This window comes from Monodelphis domestica, chromosome 3 (genome assembly GCF_027887165.1).
Source record: "Monodelphis domestica isolate mMonDom1 chromosome 3, mMonDom1.pri, whole genome shotgun sequence".
NCBI lineage: Eukaryota > Metazoa > Chordata > Mammalia > Didelphimorphia > Didelphidae > Monodelphis > Monodelphis domestica.
In genome coordinates, this window is record NC_077229.1 from 302,898,252 (window position 1) to 302,918,972 (window position 20,721).

A 20,721-nucleotide genomic window follows, 5' to 3' on the forward strand; every position below is an offset into this window, starting at 1 on the left:
ATGAGAGATAAAACATAGCACTATTCACCTTCCAGAAAGGCGATAAAGTTAAAGGGCTGAGAATGAAATACATTTGGGGCCATAAGCATTTGATTAATTCTATTGTTTTAAATCAATAATGGAGTAATGAAAAGACTAGATTATAAATGGGTATAAGAATAGCAAGGTGGCCCAGGAGATAGAAAATCAGGTCTAAAGTTGGGAGACCTGGGTTCAGATCTAGCCTCATACACTTCTTAGATGTTTGACCCTGGGAAAGTCATTTAACTCAAATTGCCTAGACCTTAGCACTCTTCTGCCTTGTAACTGATACTTATTACTGACTCTAAGATAGACAGTAAGGGTGTGTTATTTTCTTTTTAAGAAAAAAAATACATTTAAAAATAAAGAAAAAGAAGAATGACCAAATCTCATTTCCTCCTCCAACTCATTTTACAGATAAGGAAACTGAGGCAAAAAGAGTTAAATGTCTTACCCAGTCTCATATAATTACTATGTGTCTGAAGCTGGATTTAAACTCAGGAAGATGAGCCATCCTGACTTCAGGCCAGATACTCTATGCCCTGCACCACCTAACCACCCTATCCATTGTACCACCTATTTGATTAAGTCACTATCATCATAACAGAGTATGAAATATGAGATATTTATTCAATACAAAGTAGCAAAGGTACCAGCAGTAAGGAAAAAAAGGTCACACTTATTTGCAGTCATTAGATCCACAGAATTTCAGAGTTAAAAAGAACCTCAGCAATCATCAATTCTAACTCACATCCAACATGGAACCCTGTCTATAATCTATCTGACGAATGACCATCTAGCCTCCCATTGAATATCTCCCCTAAGAAAGATATAATTGCTCTCAAAATATCCCATACCACCTTGGAAAGCCATTATCTATCAAGAAGTATTTTTCCCAATATCAAATCAAAATAACTTTTCAAAATTTCCACATTTCTCTTGGTTCCACCTGTATTCAAACAGAACAAGTCTAATCCTTCCTACATATGAAAACCCTTCCAATACTTGAATACAATACAACCATTTTGGTCTTCCTACCCCAAAATCTTCTCCAGACTAAATATTATCAGTTCTTTCAACATAAAATCATATGGTATGTACTTGAAGTCCTTTAACATGTTTCTAAACACTCTACCTTATCAATGATGAGCCTATGTTGTTGTGCATAAAAATGATAACATCACCCTAAATATGATATGAGCAAGACCTCCTTACTCATAGCACCTCTGCTTTACCTCCCCTATCTTGAACTTATGAAGTCTGCATTTTTGAATCCAAGTAAGATTTTACCTTGATTCTTACAAAATTTAAACTTTTTATTTTGGGTCCAATGTTCTACAGTGTCAGGTTCTTTCTTGATCCTAAACCTCCCCTTCATTGTGCTAGTTATCCCTCCAGCTTTCCAAAATATTCAGGACATGCTTCTGAGCTTCATCTGTTATTAATATTGTTCCTATCACTTTTTTAAGTCTAGACAATCAACAAAACAATGACTCAGACCCTGATTTGTAGCTTGCTGATTTCTGGGGTGTAAATGTTTGCCCTTCAAATTGAATGATTGGCTCTAGTGAGCTGGCTCTGTACCCCTGATTTCTCCTTACTTCGCATCATTAGGAAATTGCATAAACATGGCTTTGTCAAGGTCATTGGTAAAAATGTTAAATATCACAGAACCAAGCACCAATCCTTTGGGCACACAACAGAGGAACTCCTGCCAAATTGACATTAAATCATTAATTATTTTTTAAAATTTGTTACCCAACCAACCCCCAATTTATCTTACTGCCTTATTATCTGGTTCACGTCTTGACTTTTTCCTGAAGAATAATATGAAATATTTTATTCAAATGTGTTGCTAAAATCTAAGCATATTCTTATCTACAGCAGTCCCCTAATATATCACTTAGATAACACAAAAGGAAATATTACCTTTTCTTGATGAAACCATACAGTTCCTTTGGAATTAATTCTTCCTTTTCTAAATATTCACTGATGATTTTTTTTACTGATCAGTTCCAGTATTTTCTCAGAATTAAGTCCAAGCCCAGTGCCTAGAATATTGTAGATTCTATTTCTCTTTGCTTTTCAATGACCCAAACAGCATTTTTTCTTCTTTTCATGGTACTCTTCATGTTCTCCATATTTTCTTTTTTTTGTAAAAATATTTTTACCAAATTCCCTGTAATAACTATTTTCCACATAAGTCTTTGAAATTATAGCATCCAAATCACCTCCTTTCCTCCCTTCTATCCTCCCCCTTGTAGTTGGTGTGCAGTATGATGTGGGTTATACCTGTATTATCAAGAAAAACATTTCCATATTGTTCATTGTTATAAGAAATTACTCATATAAAAGCAAAACCCCAAAGTAAAAACACAGCTAAACTAAAGTGAAAAATCATATCCTTTGATCTGCATTCCAACTCCAATAGCTCTTTCTCTGGAAATGGATAGCATTCTTTGTCCTTCAGAATTGTCCTGGTTCATTGTATTACTGAGAGTAAATCTATTGCAGTTGATCATTGTACAAAATTGCTGCCCAGCGTTCTTCTGCAGCTACTTATTTCACTCTGCATCAGTTCGTGTAGGTCTTTCTACCTCTCCATATTTTCAAAATTAACTGATGGTAGCTCAGCAGTGACATCTGACAACTTTTTCAGTAGTCAAAGCTGTAGTTGTCCTAGGCCAGATGACTTGAGTTCCTCAAGGGCAGCTGAAGCCTCTGTTTACCTTATTTGTAGCAAATCCCCTTCTGTCTCAGACCTTCAATGTTTATTTAGATATTTCTCTCATGAATCACACTAATTTCATTTGTCTTCTTCCTTTCCCAAGTGGAAAGTGTTCTGCAAATAATGACCTCAGTAGAGAGACAAGTTTCTTCACACACACAAACACACACACACACACACACACACACACACACACACACACACACTCATGCTTTTCAAGGCTCTTTCCTTCCTAATCCAGTCAGTGTCCAAGGAAAATTTTAAAATAAAAAAGAATTCTGCAGCATTTGACCTTGGTGTATTGTTAGGAAAAGTCTCACCCATAGAAAAATGAACATTAATTTTGCTCTTAACTGCATGGTAAAAACAACTTTTCTCTGGGACCAAAAGTCTAGGACTTCATTTCCCTTTCCTTTGCTTTTTTCACATCTCCCTAGCACTCTGAGATTTTTGAAGCATAGTCATTCCCTCTTTTCCATCTCTCCCATGCAATATGCTAGGTGGAATTTGAATAATGGTGCATTTGAACAAACTCATGTCTCATACTGCTTAAAAATTTCAAGAAGAAATAGTCCTGTTTTCTCTTTTTTACATCAATAGTGATTTTTTTCTCACCTTGCTTGTGTAGATAGCCAGGATATTTTTAAAGTGTATTTGCTATCCACAGCTAGAGAAAGAACTGTTGGAGTAGAAATGCAGATGAAAATATATGATTTATCACTTGTCTATTTGGGTATATGTTTGGGGGCTGAGGTTTTGTAAAATTATTCACTCACAAAAATGAATAATGAGGAAATAAGTTTTGAGTGATAACACATGTACAACCTAGATTGAATTGCTTGTCAACTCCAGGGAAAAAATGGGGAGGGAAGAAGGGAGGAGACAACATGAATCATGTAAATTTGGGAGACATGTGTAAATTTGTTATTAAAATAAAATAAAGATAAAACCAAAAAATAGTGTATTCATGATCACAGGTCAAGAAAGAGACATTTCTACGTCCTGACAGAGATATTTCTGTCACAGAAATCTAAATGTGAGTGGGAATCAACCTAGGTTTCTATTGAAACAAACTGACTCCAAGTAATAAGTAGAAGTGGAATTGGAATGTTTGTGGTGGCATTCAAAATGTATACAGGGATAAAGATTTGAGCTGTTCTTTCAGAAGCTAAGCACAGGAATCCTGAATTCACAATTGAAAAAATGCTTATCAGATCAACTTGCCCAGAAATGACTGCATGGCTGAACAGAGTAATTGTTGACAGGGCACTGTGAAATCCAAATTCTTCTCATGAGTTACTAGAAAACCTGCAGACAGAAGCATAGCATAAGATTGAAATGTCAGACAATCAACATATGGCAACAAGGAAAGAAAGTAGTTTGTGTTGGAAAAACTTGCCTCACAGGGATGTTGTGAGGCAAGTGCTTTGTAAACCATACAGTGGCATGTACGTGTGAGGTATAAGGCACAAGATAATAGAATCTATTCACTTATGGATCATCATTCAATCCTTTCATTTTCAAGATGAGGAAACTGAGGAATTGAGAGCTATTAAGTCTTGCCCGTGGTCACAAATATAGCAAGTAGCAGAGCTGGAATTCAAACCTGTTTAAATCCATTGGGCTTTATGCTAAACTAAACACCAAACTTGAGGATTTGTTTGACCTTATTTGCTGATGTCATCCTGTCTCATGAGACATAGGGATGACTCTTCTCTTTAATTCATGGACCATTTTAACAAGACTGAAAAGTGGTTAAGAAACTAGTCCCTGGGAATCTGGCTAGCTCATCAGAGCTCAAATTCTGCTTTTCTGGTACCAAATTCCATCAGATATACTTACTCTTCAAGATACCAGGCCACAGGTAGAATTACTAGTGCAGGTAGGTTGTTCCTTTTGCCCTAACTCAAAAATGTGCAGGTTCTCCAGCATACCCTCAAACTAAATTACTTGCTAGTTCAGTGATTTACTAAGTCTGACTGAGAAAGCCTCTGTGATTTAAGGTTGATCCAGGAGGTTTGGGAGCACAGACTTAAAGGAATAAAAAAGAAGGTTGGGGAAATTTGAGCAAAACATAAAAAAAATAAGCCAATTTTCAGTGGGAAAATGTGTACTTAAGTCAGATAATTCAGTAAGGACTAAGAAACGAACTTAGATATCAGTTAGGATGGCCACCTAATTTTACAAATGAGAAAATCAAAGTCCCCCAGAATAATATGGCTAAGATTTTATTTTAAACCCACATCCTAGAATTCCAAAACCTCAGTACTCTTTCCACAGTACCAAATTGCCTTAAGATTTTTGAACATCTTTAATTTCATATGCTATATTTTAGAGAAAAAATAATGTTAGAATTATGTACTCCCTGAAGCACAATCCAGGTAATATGAAACAACACTCTATTACACATAATCAGAAGAATCTTGCTTTAAAAGAATATAACTCTCTTTTAGGTCCTAAATGTAGAAGAGTGGCCAAAAGAGTAAACAAAATTTAGTACCTTCCATATCATTTGTATGGGCATTGTTAGAGACCCCTAAGCCATTTATAATGTTAAAAATGTAGAGATTTGGTAATTTTCTGGTTTGTAAATATACCTATACTGTAAACTTCAAAAGAAAAGGTCCACCATATTTTTATGTATTTTATCCTTAGCACCTAACACAGTGGCTTGTCCCTGAATTATTCTTTGTTGAACTGAATTATGTCAACTAAACTTCATCTTCAAAATGGTTGGATCAGTTCATAGTTCTACTTATAATGTATTAGTGGCTCCATTTTTTTCATGTCTCCTCTGATATTTGCCTTTTGCTTTTTATCATTTTAGTCAATCAGTTGACCTTACTTCAGGCACTGAGAAAAGTGGGCATATGTGGATTTTGCCATCATCCCAAACTATTCCCTCTCCAAAATTCAGATGCTACAGAATTCCCCTCTTTGATCACAATCACTATCTTATCAGTGATCCTACCTAACTCCTTATTTCTTGTGAAAACTCCTTTTTTCTTTATGATGGAAAGAGCAATAGACTTAGTGTTAGAAAGACATGGGTGCAAATCCTGCCTCAGAAAATTAATAACTGTATCTGTGGGAATGTCACTTAAGCTCTCTGTGCTTCAGCTATTTCATCTGGAAAACAAAGAAGATTGAGCTCAATGATTTCCAAAGTCCTTTCCAGCTCTAAATCTATGATGCCACAATCTGTGATAAATATTACTAGAGTTGATTCCATTGTCTCATCTCTTCCCTTTAAGGAAGGTTTGGAGGACCAGTGGGGTAAGAATCTTGCTCATTAGAGTATCATATACTCTGAGCTTGAATAGATATTTTCTTCCTTAACAAAAATTCAGACTTACAAATAGTAGTAACTTCCTTTTCTTTCATTTGTCATTTGGATCGTAGGTCTATATAATAGGAAGAATTGATGTCACATCTTACTGCATGAAACTACATGGGGTAAACTAGTGTCCAAATACTTGTTGTTTTACTCCAGAGGAAGGAACCTGTCATTAATACCAGACTACTTTTTGATCTCAAGCTGTTCGCAATAGCAGTTGTTTCTATCATACCCAGAAGAGTTCGAGCCCCTGTGAGTCACAAACCTAGGGGAACCATTTAAACTTTCTTTGCTGGTGGCAGAATAGAGCTAAGAAAACTCATAATCTTCACCACAGGGGAAAACTAGAAATAAAATAGCTGAAGGTAGCATTTGTGGAGTGAGGGGTTCTCCTCTTGGGATTAATTCTGGGAAAATCTTTAATGTCAAACTTTCGTGGTACTTTGAAGAAAATAAACTTGTCATTCATTCATTTATTCATTCAACAAGAACCTATCAAATAACTGTTAGAAAGGCAGTGAAATGGATGCTGAAATAGGTATTTGGGAGCTACAAAAAAAAAAGTAGAATATAATTGTCCCTGCTTTCATGTAGCTTGTATTACTTGTTTAAACCCTTATCTTCCATCTTAGAATGAATATTGTATATTGGTTCCCCGGCAGAATAATGGTAAGGGCTAGGCAATGAGGGTAAAGTGACTTGCCCAGGGTCACATAGCTGAGAAGTGTCTGAGGTCATATTTGAACCCAAGACCTCCTGTCTCTAGGCCTGACTCTCAATTCACTGAGCTACCCAGCTGCCCCCTGTAACTTATATTATTACTGAGGATACTGAAGACACAAACATACCTACACATAAATAAATACACACACATACATGTATACAACATGTTTATTAGAATTTTTTTAAATACTAAGCAATTGGCGAATGGGAACAAAGCATTGCATAGGGAGCTTATATTTTAAAAATAGTCAAGATTTAGAAAAGATAGATTAGAGAACATTTTACTTAAGTAGTTCCAAAATACTAGAGAGTTTTGGGGAACAGACTGAAAACCAATTTTGTGCTGGCACAGATAGGAGTTTGAAGAAAAAATTATGAACTCTTCCAATGAGCAATATACGTGATGCTCACTTCATTAACCATGAAGATTCTGTTTCATTGACGATAGAAAGACACATAGTAGGTATAGAGAGACCGCAACGGAACAAATAATCACCATAAAAAGTCTTACAATATTTCTCTTGAGAAATGCATAATCAGAAAGAAAAATGGGTTGGCCGTGTGGCAAGAGCAAGACATAAGGAGTAGCCCATGCATTGCATTAATATCTTTGTGATATTAGGGAAAGCCACTGGTATAATGAATGAATCCCTTGAGGTAAACTTGTAGGAGGACATCAGCAAGAGTTGCCTAGCATGAACAAGCACACATGAGTTGTGTTTTTGAGAAAGCAGATTCTTATGAATATGTGAAGTTAATTTAGGTAACCAACTCTGAAAAAAGTGGAGTTGGGGAAGAGACTGGACATGATGACTATTTCCAGATATTTAAAGGATTATCATGTGACAGAGATTAGACTTGTTCTGCTTGGCCCCAGAGATCAATGTAGAAATAATGTAGGTTCATACAATTAGAAAGTTGGAAAGGATCTCTAGAGCCATTTAGTTCAACTCCTATATAAAAGGAGTCTCTACTAGAACATAACCAATAAGCTATCATATAGCCTAAACTTAAAAACCTCCAAGAAGGAAGAATCCATGTTTTTGTTTTAATCTCTTACTTCCATATTATTAGAATCAATACTGGGTGAGGCAGTGGGAGTGAAATAACTTACCCAGGGTCACACAGCTCAGAAATGTTTGAGAGCAGATTTGAACCCAGGACCTTTCATCTCAAGTCCCCGCTCTTAATCCACTGAGCCATGTAGCTGCCCCCAAACCCACAATCTTTTGATGCAAGTAATTCCAATTTTCAGCAGCCTGAATGCTTAGCAGTTTTTTTCAGCTTCACATGATAAAAGGACCAAATGGAGCTGAAAAATAATGGGACATGCTTCCTCATGAATTTGTCATCATTGAAGGATGAATGACCGCTTGTTGGATGACCACACCCCCTCTATATATGGTTTCTGTTTCAAGTGGTGTTCAGTCTAAATAATTATTGATCACATTCCCCAACCCATCTCCCACTTTCTAGCTTTAATTCAAAAGAACTTTCTCCAAGGGGAAAATTACTTAAGGAAAGTTGTAGGGTTTTTTGCATGTGGATGAGCTTTCCTTTTTTCTTCCTGTCAAGCTCTTTCCAAATAAGTTATTTCATTTTTTCACATATATTTACTGGTTCTCTGACTTTGGTCCCTGTTTGAAGATTCCTTGGATTTTGAGAGGATGAGCCAACAATATTCACTTTCTCTGAGTTTCTAAGAATCAGAAATATAGATACGATGCCAACATGGTAAGGCAAAGAGATGGTACAACAGAGAGGCTTATTGGAGTCTATTTGAAGTAATACATGAATCTCTCTTGGTGGTAGAAATAGGAACTCTTTTCAATTATGGTGCCCAGCATCTCCATTATTTCTACCTTTCTCTGGATCATTCTCACCATCACCATCAATCAAACCTCATCAGATATCACACACTTGCCATTGCCTCACGTAATATGAGGCTAGATTGTAGCTTAATCTCAGGAGCAGAAAAAGACCAGCAGACTGCCACAAGAGACAAATGACCCTTTGTCATGCCATTCGATTTACAGATAGTCTCACCTCTGACAGCTGAGGCTACCCAAGTGGTCCAGAGATAACTAAGTTATCAATGGAGTCTCATGAGTGGACAAAATGCCATCCAGCTGCCCAAAATAGAAAATAAAGTGCCAACACCCAAGCACCAATATTCTAAGAGTTTTCCTTGGCTTTTCTTTCTTCTCTACACTAGGCTAAATGGAGTCTTTACAGAATGGAAACTAAAGTTACTATAGTTTAAAATGAGCTCCAAAGGATGCCAAAATTCTCTCAGTTGCAGTCAATAATACAAGAAACCAAAATAAGTATTCTATATTTTTGTTCCTGATGCCAAGGGGATAGGGAGAAAAGTAAAAGAGTTTGGATTACAAATCATCATTTATTTCATTTTCTTTCTCCCTCTTCTGTTTCTAGATATTTCCACACCATATACTTAGGCATCCGAAGCCGACGGAGTGGGGAGAACGACAGATGGAGGTTCTACTGGAAGATGGTGTATGAGTATGCAGATGTGAGTATGCTGCATTTGCTAGCCACCTTTCTGGAGAGTGCTCCACAACTGGTCCTGCAACTCTGCATTGTCGTTCAGACTCATACTTTACAGGCCCTCCAAGGTAAGGACGCGCCACCACGGCTTGGGGCTTTGTGGGAAAACTTCTGAATGAATGCTTATTGAAACCTTCCACTGATTGTCTCAGTAACTTTTTGTCAAAAACTCAGGTCATCCCACCTTCACTAAAACATAAAGACTGCTATGAATGTACTTGTTTATGTGAATCATATTTCATATTTTCCTCACTCTTCCATGACTTATGGAGATACAGTTCTCTTTTGCCCTTACGCTGACCTCTTCATAAAAAAGAAAAAAAAATGGGTTTTCTTGTTATTTTGTACTTGGTTAATAGTAGTCTTAGAGGAATAAAGCCAGTGGTGTCTCTGATGTGTTTGATGGTGTCATGCTCCAAGATTACAATAGATGTATGGATATATACACTGGGCTTATGCCAAAGAATAACAGCTTCATCATGAAGAGAAGAGGTGTTGACAGAGATCGTAGAGAAGAAAAGGACATGATCATTGTGGTTTGTTGGCTACTATATTTACAAAAAAAAATGCAATTTCTAGATTCATGCTTAAACCCTGTCCTCCTTTTTTGCTTTTATTTGATAGTGGAAACAGTAAGATTTTCCAGTTGTTTAAATGCCAAGTCATTTCCTCAATCTAGATTTTTCTAGTGTCTGGACATTATAAGGACAGTAATGTGTATAAAGGGTAGAGGTTTCTGATCATGCATTGATTGTTTAACTTTTATTGGTACCATACTAGGACTTAACTCTCCTTCCATCATTTTGCCATGCCATGCTGACAAAAACAGTGTCCTTATGATGGCTTCCCTCTGAGCTTTTCTGGAGATTATCCATTAAGTCTAGACCAAAAGTATCAGACTCATACCCCACTGTCCACATGCAACATGCAAAACTCCCAAGAGTAGCCTGAATCAAATTATGATTTGGGAAATGGGAATGGAAAATGGTTTTCTATATCAGTATGCCTTACTCACAGATCCATTTCTATTTTAATCTGACACCTTTGGTCTAGATTATGTAGACTAAAGGATCCAAAAGCAACTCTGGCCTAGGCAAACAGGAATTCTCAACCCAAACTTTGCTTTTGACTAGAGCACCAAAGTCAGTGCTCTGTACAATTTCTAAAATGCTACTTAACAGTGTCTATGAGTTTATCCAAGAGCATTAAGAAGGAAAGGAATGCAAAACAAAAGTCAGAAAATATTCAGGGAGTAGGGGAATAACAAAACTGAAAGAGAGTGAGAACAAACTCAGAAAGGGGGAAAATCATATTACAAAGCTAATTTGAGGAGTTTAACTGGTTGTAGTGAAAAAAAGGCCTAAATTGTTAGTTAAAAATGTAACTAGACATGATTACATCTGGAGCAAGTTCGTTTGGGAAACAGGGATAGCCATGCTGGTACAGAGAATAGTACTACCATCAGTGTCTTTGTATTGGGAGGGAGAAACTGTGTCCTACAGAAAATCTGGCCTTTGCTCCCCCAGGAATTAGGGAGAAATGGGTTCATGGAGAGCGAGAAGACACAAAATAATCATGCTAGTAACTGAGGGTAGTTGTGCCATGAATGGGCTAGAGGATCAAAGATGAAGTGTGCTATGGGGGAGAGGAGAACAGGGCATGGTCTTTGATGCAAGGAGAAAGTGTTCCCTCCAGCATATCTGTACATTGGAGCTAAACTGCAATCACAGCATTTATATTATGACTGTAGTTTTAGTTGAGCCTCTGCCTTATCATTTCTCCTGGACCTCAGTTTCCCAGTCATTAAAATAAGGAAGTTGGAGTAAATGACAGGTAAGATACTTTCCAACTCTAAAATTCGGTTATTCTATAAATGCTTTAAAAGATTGGCCCTGGAGTATGTTATGTGAAATGATTTGCAAATTAGTGTTCTTATGAAATTAGATGGCTAGTCCAAAGGACGGTGCTATCACAAAATGCAGTGCTCATTCCCACAGCAAAATCATGAGTCTCTATTGTTTCTAAAGAATGTAGGTCCATGGGAGAGAAGAAGAACTAAGAAACAATAGGCTGTTGACAAATCAGCCCACGCTTTATTGTGGCTGCTGTTACAGAGAGAAGCAGAGCTGCCCATAAAGGTGCAAGATAATCTTTACCCTCTCTGTGGGCCAAGGTGGCTGGACCACCCTGCTGGCTTCTTCCAAGAGGCTTTTTGCAGCCTGCAAAAGCTTAAGTTTTCAAAACCACGTTGAGGGAATTGGGGAAGATATTTCTTTCCCTGCCTGATGTACCTGTCTTAAGCACCTTTCCCTAAAAACAGTTAGTAGGAAATAAAAAAAATGCCCTGTGTGTTTATTAGATTAACAAAACCCTCCTCGGAGCGGCACACAGACGAATCAGAAGTCCCAAGTGGCTCTTTGAGGATTTGTGCTCATTCCCTCACTGCTTGACTCTTCAGTAGTATCCCCCAATGTTAAAACTTCCCCTCAGCCCATGCATTGCCATAATGGGACTCTCGTGTCCACTTCTGGTCTTCAACTTCTTTTTCTTAGATGAGGCAACTGAGGTGTGGCAGAAATTGTGCTGGATTTGGAATAAAAAAAAAAAAACCCTCAGTTCCAATATCACCTATAATGGCCACAGTTAAGCCGGCTGCTTCCTAGAAGGTAACCCCTCTGCACCTCATCGTTTTCATCTACAAAATGAGGGGACTAGATTAGGCGACCTTTGAAGCCGTTCTTAAACAAGCTCATGGGAAATTCTGAGAGACCCTGGGAAAAAGTGTGCTCCGTATCTCCACCACGGAGACTAAGCACCATATAGCTTGATCCAGAGATCACCCGCATTGATAAAAAGGCAGGAAAGCAATGTCAGAGGGCCATACTAAGCCTGCTGGGTTTGGGGTTTATTTGTTTACGAGGAGTTAGATACGATCAAACAGAACCACTGAGGCAGCATTGCCTGCTTTGTCTGGCTTTAAGAAGAGAGACATAGCTCTTTAGGGAGCGTGAGAGCAGACAGAGCCAGCCCTCTGTTAGAGATGAGCTCCCGTTACACACACACCTGGGAATAGGAAATTTCTCCAAGACGAGAATCTAATTGATGTGGGTTTAAAGGAGCAAGGACCTCTCCCGATCCTGAAAAGGAAAGAGAGAAATGTGAAAAAGAGATCCAGCCAGACTAGTACTAGGTAAGTGCTGAAACATGTGGTTTCATAAATCCTTAATGCTGAAGGATCCCACTCATGTTTGTGTAATAATAGAGCTGCCTGTTATAAATATGAATTATGAGTAGGCATTGAACCTGCGAAGTACTTTGCAAATAGTTGCTAATTAAAATATCTGAAATGTTTCAATTTAACAGGCAGAGCAAGGCCTTGCAGTCTGCAAAGCCATTTCCTCATGTGACAGACAGTTGTGTGCCTAGAATTGAAGGGAAGGGATCCTAACTAAGGACACTGTTCCAGGAGTGCCAGACAACTGCTTTTTTTAAATCCAGCCCCTTTCCCCTTCCCCTTCCCCCCTGCCATGTTGCAGGGAAGAATACCCCCTTTAAGACACAAAGAAAATTAAATAGGGAATATGACATTTTCAAACTCAATCTAAAAATTGCATCTTCCTGATGGAAGCTGATGCAGGGCTCACACACTGCCAGCTGTGAAAATCCTTCCTCAGCTCTCTTTGCTTATTGAATAAATATGTTAAAGATAACTCTTTGTGCTGGAGGCTGACAGGCTCACTGTAGAACAGCATAAAGGAAGCGTAATTTTTCACAGTGGTGCCTCACAGGGTTGGTGATCTCCCCACAGCCACAGCAGGGCAGCTGCTTGGTCTGTGATCAGCAATGGGATCAGGGTTCCCCATTCTGGGAATTTAGGCTTCCAGGTCTTCACCCCAACCTTTCATCTCTCCCATGGCAGAATGAACATTCTTTGTAAGATTCCAGAAAGATTACTGTGATGGGCAGAATGGAGACAGAATGACTTGGCTACCCTCATTTTGAACCATTCATGGGTGGGAAGAGAATAAATTGTCAGAGCTGAAAATAATCATGTGGTTTGATAAAAATAGCATGACTGTTATACACAGAAGACTTCAGTTAAAGTCAATAAATGCATCAACAAATATTTAGTAAGTGTTTACTATGCACAAAAAAGATAAAAATGAAACAGTCCGTGTCTTCAAGGAGCTCATAATCCAATGATGAATGCATCATATGTCTATATGAGTATATACAGAATTCATACAAATTGAACACACGGCAGTTTCAGAAGGTGGTGCTCCAGGATCTAGGGGACCAGAAAAGACTTCATACAGAAGGTGGCACTTGAGCTAAATCTTGATCTGTAATTTTCTTTCTCTGTTTTGGGGCTTCCTGGCTTGGAAATCAATACCACATTTGTGTCATAAAAAGAATTTGGTAGGACTTCTTTGCTTATTTTGCCAAATGGTTTATATAGTATTGGGTTCAATTGTTTTTTTTTTAATATATATTTGATAGAATTCATTTGTGAATCCACCTGGTCCTGAGGATTTTTTTCTTCAGCAGTTCATTGAGGATTTTGTTCAACTTCTTTTTTCTGACAAAGACTTTTTTAAATATTCAATTTCCTCTTTTGTTAATCTGGGCAATTTATATTTTTGTAAATATTCATTCATTTCATGAAGATCGTCAGATTCATTGTCATATAATTGGGCAAAATAGCTCCTAATGATTGCTTTAATTTCTTCTTCATTGCAGGTGGCTTTACCTTTTTCATTTTTGATACTGGTAATTTGGATCCCTTCTTTCCTTTTTTTTAACCAAATTAACCAATGCTCTATTTTATTTTTGTTTTTTGTTTTTTACAGAAACAATTCCTAGTCTTATTTATTAATTCAATAATTGTTTTACTTCCAGTTTTATTGATTTCTCCGTTGATTTTTAGGATTTCCAATTTAGTTTTTAATTGAGGACTTTAAATTTGTTCTTTTTCTAGTTTTTTTTTTCATTGCATGCCCATCATCTTGAGCTGTAACTTGAAGGAAACCAGGACTCCAAGAGATATAGGTGAAGAAGCAGAGCATCCCAGGCAAAGAGGATAGATAGCCAATGCATAGACATGGGCTGGAAAAGTATTAAATGGGGGGGGGGGGCGGGGCAGCTGGGTAGCTGGGTAGCTCAGTGGATTGAGAACCAGGCCTAGAGACTGGAGGTCCTGGGTTCATATCTGGCCTCTGATACTTCCCAGCTGTGTGACCCTGGGCAAGTCACTTGACCCCCATTGCCTAGCCCTTACCACTTTTCTGCCTTGGAACCAAAACACTGTATTGACTCCAAGATAGAAGGTAAGGGTTTTGTTTTGTTTTGTTTTTTCAAAGAAGTATTAAATGGGAGAAAGAAAATAGATTAATATGGCCTCAGCATGTAAGGAGTGGAATAAAATGTAGGAACATTGAAATAGTAAGAAGGGCCCAGTATATGAAAAGAACCTTCTATCTGGTTCTAGATACAATAGGGATTCATTGGATTTTGTCAAATGGGAGAGGTAGAAAAGGCAATTGTGATACGATCAGATCAATTGTGGGAAATCACTTTAGCAGGTGAAAAGAGGATTGACTTTAGTGGAGAAGGCTTGAGGCAGGAAGACTAAATGGGAGCACTAGAGAAGTGATGAGAATCTAAGCTATGGTGGCGGGAATGTAAGTGGAGAGGAGGGGATGTTGAAACACATGGAAGAGATATAAATGGCAGAATTCAGCTACTGATTGGATATGTGGAGCAAGTGATAGTGAGCAGTCAAGGATGACACTGAAATTACCAACTTGGGACCCTAGAAAGGTAGTATTATTTTCTACAGCTCTAGGCATAATTTGAAAAGATGAATTTGAGAGAAAAGATAATGAGTACTAGCTTGGCACTTGGTAGCTGTATGACAGATGCAGTCTCTAAACGTCTTTGAACTGAAGCTTGCTTCAGTATAAAATGGGGGCAATTCTTGTAGGTAGTGTAGGGGATTGTGGTGAGGAAGGTACTCTGTCAATAATAATAATAAGCTCTGTCGGTGTTAGCTGCTCTGATTAAACTGATTTTAACCAAGAAGGACATATTCAAATGAACAAAATGAGGTCCACAAAGGATATCATTGAAGATATTCTATAATAGTAGGAATAGTTTCTTAAAGCTAGAAGAACATTTGAGATGTCATGATGCATTCAAGGAAGAATGCTGGATATGAAGTCAGAAAGAATGATTTTGAAATAGTTTTATGACTTACTATTAACTATGTGACCTTGGATAAATCACAACTCCTCTATACCTTAGCTTCCTTAGCTGTAAAATTAGGGATTGGTCTAAATGATCTCTAAGATTCTTTCTTATTCTATGTCGGTTTGCTAAAATCTTCACAGTGCTGTAAAAAGATCAATGGATTGGGATCCGGAATCAGAAGACGTAAATTTAAGTCCATTTATCTATATAAAATACACAAGCCAAATTTGGAAACAGGAAGAACGGAGATCAAGTCCTCTCTGACACATATTGATTGTGTGACTGGAAGGAAGTCACTTAACTTGTCAGTGCGCTTGTCCAGAGATATCAAACACCACTACCTGACAAATGTTATGACATTCTTGAACGAGAATGAAATGTAGTTGGGAAATATTTAACAAAGCAAATAAAAATATAACATAGATAACATAACAGTTTTAACTACATCAATATGATACCTGTAGGGATCCTCATATAGGGATTAGTGGCCTCTGTTTCTTTTAATTTTGACACTCTCTAGGCAACTCTCTAAAAGTTTGGGTTGCATAGAAGATTACAAATTGCAATGGGAGAAAGAGTGGAGAGAGATTTCTCATCTAGGATTTTCCCATACCAATAAAACCACATCTAGTATCTATTCTTATCCCTATCTCTGTTCCTAAACACACATACTAGATGCACACATATTAATGTGTAATTATATTTGTTTTTGTTGTATGGTGGATTCAGTCTTGTTTAACTTTTCATGACCCTGTTTGGAGTTTTCTTGGCAAAGATATTTTGCCATCTCCTTCTCCAGCTCATTTTATAGAAGAGAAAACTGAAGCAGAATTAAGTGACTTGCCCAGGGTCACATAGCTAGCAAGTGTCTGAGGCCAGACTTGAACTCATGAAGGTGAATCTTCCTAACTTCAGGCCTGAAACTCTATGTATTGTGTGATTTCTCTCTCTCTCTCTCCCTCTCTCTCTCTCCCTCTCTCTCTCTCTCTCTCTCTCTCTCTCTCTCTCTCTCTCTCTCTCTCTCTCTCTCTCTCTCTCTCTCTCTCTCTCTCTCTCTCTCTCTCTCTTTCTCCCTTCCTATTTCCCTCCAGTTCCTCTTTCCTTCAAACCTTATGGAGCCAGAGAAGTTATGCAATTCGTGTAAGGCCACAAAGCTAGTAAGTAACTGAACCAAACTGGAAAATTGAGGTCTTCTAATTGCCTACTTAACTCTTTCCTGAAAACCTCCAACTCATGTATTCAAGGTTCTCCAAAATCACATTTTAGCCTAATCATAGACATTCCTAAATATAAAGTTCTTTGAAGTTTACAAAATACTTGCCTTACAGTAGCCCTGTGAGGTTTTTATTTTAACTGTAGTACAGGGAAAACCACTGAAGATGTAGTGATTCACTGCTGGTAAATTCATAAATTTCAAGGCCAGAAGTCCTTAAAGGTCCATCTCTTTATTTTATAGATAACAAAACTGAGACCAAGAAAGGTAAAGATGCACAACAGGAGTCACATGAAAACAAATGGCAGAGTGAACATTTGAACACAAATGCTCTAAATACAGAGCTAATGATTTTTCTAGTTATGACTGCTTGGAAGTGTTGGGAATAAAATATAGCACTTTAAAAACCTGTTCTTTTCACTAATCCAGATTATCTGTTAAAAAATAAGCAGTCTTTGTTGGTTTTTCTGTTTCTCTGTGTGTATCTCTTTCCCCTATTTCTATCTCTTAAGTGTCTCTGTCATTGTCCTTCTCTGTCTCTCTCTGTTCCTCTCTTTCTTGATTTTAGTGGAGGGAGGATATAGGAATCGTAGGGTTTTGAAATAGGTTTTTTTTTCTGTCAGGGAATTTTGACTTTATTTCCTCCAGAAAGATTTATATTTTCTTTGAATATATAGCTATATGAATATATGCATATATAGACACTCATACATATATGAATAAAAATAGAAATCATAAAAAATAAAAGGAAGGAGAAGTGGGGGAAGGGAATTTTCTGTAGGAAAAGGGGTCAGAAAGATTTTCGAAAACTATCATTGGAATATTTTCAGCCTCTTTCCAATCTCTCCCCCATCTATAAAATGAAGCTTCCACATATGAAGAGAGTGATTGATGTTGGCTGGTCTGGTGGTGCTGACTGATAGGTGTAAGAGAGGAACTTGGACTTAACCTACCAGAAGGAAGAGAGAAGCAGATTTTGCAGGCCAAAGGACCAACTGGAATGGGGTAGGGCAGGAAGGAGAGAGAGTTCTGAAGGAAGAGGAGAGGAAGTTAGAGGATCTGGACAGTTGGGATCTGACTTCTTTCTGGGAAGCTCAACAGAAAGCAGGACCAGAGTGGACCTCTGGACTAACACCCTCCTTCTGTGACTCCTGACCCAGTTCCAGAGAAAACAAGCTGAATGAACAGGAGTTCAACAGGAAGCTGTTCACTATAAGAAGAGTTCCTCTGAATTCCCCGAAGTCCTTGAGCTTGTTATAATAGCCAAGGCAGCTAGAAAGTCAGGACATCTTCACAAGTGACCCCTGGGGGGTGGGGGGTGGGGTCAGGTAAACAAAGCCTGATTTTGCCAGACTTTGGGGAGAAGGGGTTCAGTTATTTCTAGGGACTTCCCATTCCCTCTTTCCCAATACCTCATTCCCCAATTCAATTGCCCTGCCCTTCATTTGTTCCCTTCAATAAACAGCTATTCATAAGAGCAAGTGACTGGCTTCATAGTATCTAAGAGAGGAAGGAGACTTTGAAGATTGGGGGGAGGGAAGTGACATTTCTCTCCTCAGAGAGGGAGAAGCTGTTTGTATCATCTTTGTTTCAACCAAGTCTGTGAGGGAACACAAGTTAGTGATCTTGAAGGCAGCCAGAGTGGGGTTTGCCAGGGAGAAAAGAGAGGGAAAATCAATCCATTCCCTTTCTCTTTCTGCTTGACTCCATTCCACCTCCACCTCACTCTGGTCCTGACCCAGCAGGGGGAGACTCCATTCTCTCTCCATGTATTAATTACATAGGAAATCTCCATTTTCTTGGTGTTGACTGTCAGCCCAAAATCAGCACAAGTAGAAGAGATTCAATCCATTCTCTGTTCATCTCAGCTTCAGAGATTGAGGACACAATCATCTGCAAACAAAAAGTGGTACAGCAATGCTCTCTTGGAACCTGGGAAGCTTAAGAGCATCATTCATCATCTAGAATCTGTTTGAGTATACCATCATGAAACTTATATACACTGAAATGTACACATGAAACTGATGATGAAACTAATGAACTTCTCTGGTCAACCAAGTTTGTCCATTATCTTCTAGAAGTCCTCCAATTGATAGTATCAAAGGCCTTGGATAAATCAACAAAAGTTGTACCCAGACTTCTGTTCTGCTACTGGCATTTCTCCTAGAGTAGTCAGCCAGCAAACATCATGTCAATCCTTCCTCAGCTCTTTCTGAAGTCAAACTGGCTCTTGGGTTGATGACTATCTTCTAGATGAAGGATCAGCCAATTACAGAAGACTCTGGCAAGAATGACTAAGAGAGACCCCCGTCATGCCCTGATTGTCACCTGTTGCCTTTTCCATTATAGAGATGGACAATGGTAGCATCTTTGTTCTCTTAGAGGGTGCCTCCTCTTGCCATACAGCCTGGAAGAAGCAATCAGCTTCCATATGAGCAATAATCCCCTGTTTTCTAGATCTCTCCTGGGATGGGAACAGCACCAGGTGCTTTGCCACACTAGAGAAGTCTAATAGCACTCAATACCTCTTCTTCAGTTGGAAGTTCAGCTCAAGAACTCATACCAAGGCAAGTGCTCCCACAGACATCAGAAGACGCAATAGAAGCCACTGTCAAGATCTCTCTAAAGAACATTAATATCCATTGTAAGACATAGGGGGCAATAGCTTCCACACCATGCTTAGCATGGTGTGCCCCCAACAAAGAAGGCTCTGTGTTCCACAGTAGCATACTTTTAATTAATTGGTCTCATTTGATTAATTGTTTTTATGTATAAAAATCTGTCTCCCCTTGTATTTGGAGTCCAGTGCCAAAGCTAAGTGACTGGTCCCAATTTATTATGCCCTTGGCCTGTATTGTTTAATAAGTCAATATGTTCAGAAACTAAAAGAAAAAAAAAAGAATCACAATAGCACAAAGGAAATATGAAATACACAAATCTAGGAATGTCTCCATCCCTAATGTTCAAATGGATTATTTGTGCCTGATCTGCAGTAGAGTCTTCTGAGCTCATATTGGACTGATCAGCTATAATCAAACACACTAGATACACTGTACCAATAGCATGATGTCATTGGTCTTCTTCAAGGAAGAAGGATAAATAACAACAAAATCGATCTTAAACCCATGTTCTACGTCAAGAGCATTTTGCCAAAACTCACCAGTAAAGTTTGAAGATATCAGGAAGATTTTGTTTAATGAAAAGTGTGGCTCTGAATTAAAAATTGGCTGACCCAAAACAAGAGAATGCTGGGAAATTCTGCCTATTCTACTCTAAATGAATATGTAGTCTGATTCCTTGATAAGTCATGATAGAAACTAAAATATTTTCCATCATCCCTTTTCAGACATTTGTTTTTAATTTTATATTCCTCCTTACCACTATTAATTTTTTTCCTTTTTATAGCAGGAAGGGAATAAATCTTGATATAGCACCTACTATGTACCAAGCATTGAGCTAAATACTTTTCACAAACATTATCTTATCCTCATAATAATTTGATGATATAAGTGATATCTCCATGTTACAGTTAAGGAAACTGAAGCAAAGAGAGAACTTCACAATGTATAGGGAGAGAGAAAGGAAAGAAAAGCAGGAGAAAGGGAGGAGGAAGAAGAGAGATGGGGATAACAATTAGCAGATTAGTAAAACAATTTAGGCTAGAGGCGATAAGGACATGAGCTAAGATGGTGGCAGTAAGAATGAAAGAAAGGTGTAATTGAGAGAAAGGAAGAATTGTTAGGCGCTGGGGACTAATTGGATATAGAAGGAAAGAGAGAAATCAAATATGACTGAGTTTTTGAGCCTTGCAGGGAGAGAGGTAGGATTATCAGACCTGGAATTATTTTAGCAGATTTTTAAAAAGTTGGAAGTGGGGTGTAA

The 20,721-nt window shown here is 38.0% G+C and overlaps 1 protein-coding gene across 1 annotated transcript in view; it reads left to right on the forward strand.

Annotated features, from left to right (window-relative positions):
* The window catches only part of XKR4 (XK related 4), a 538,913-nt gene that overhangs the window by 323,996 nt on the left and 194,196 nt on the right, over nucleotides 1-20,721 (forward strand). Inside the window, exon 3 of the mRNA XM_001368557.4 lies at nucleotides 9,246-9,445. Coding sequence (XP_001368594.3) covers nucleotides 9,246-9,445 — 200 coding nt within the window. The remainder of the gene's footprint in view (nucleotides 1-9,245; nucleotides 9,446-20,721) is intronic.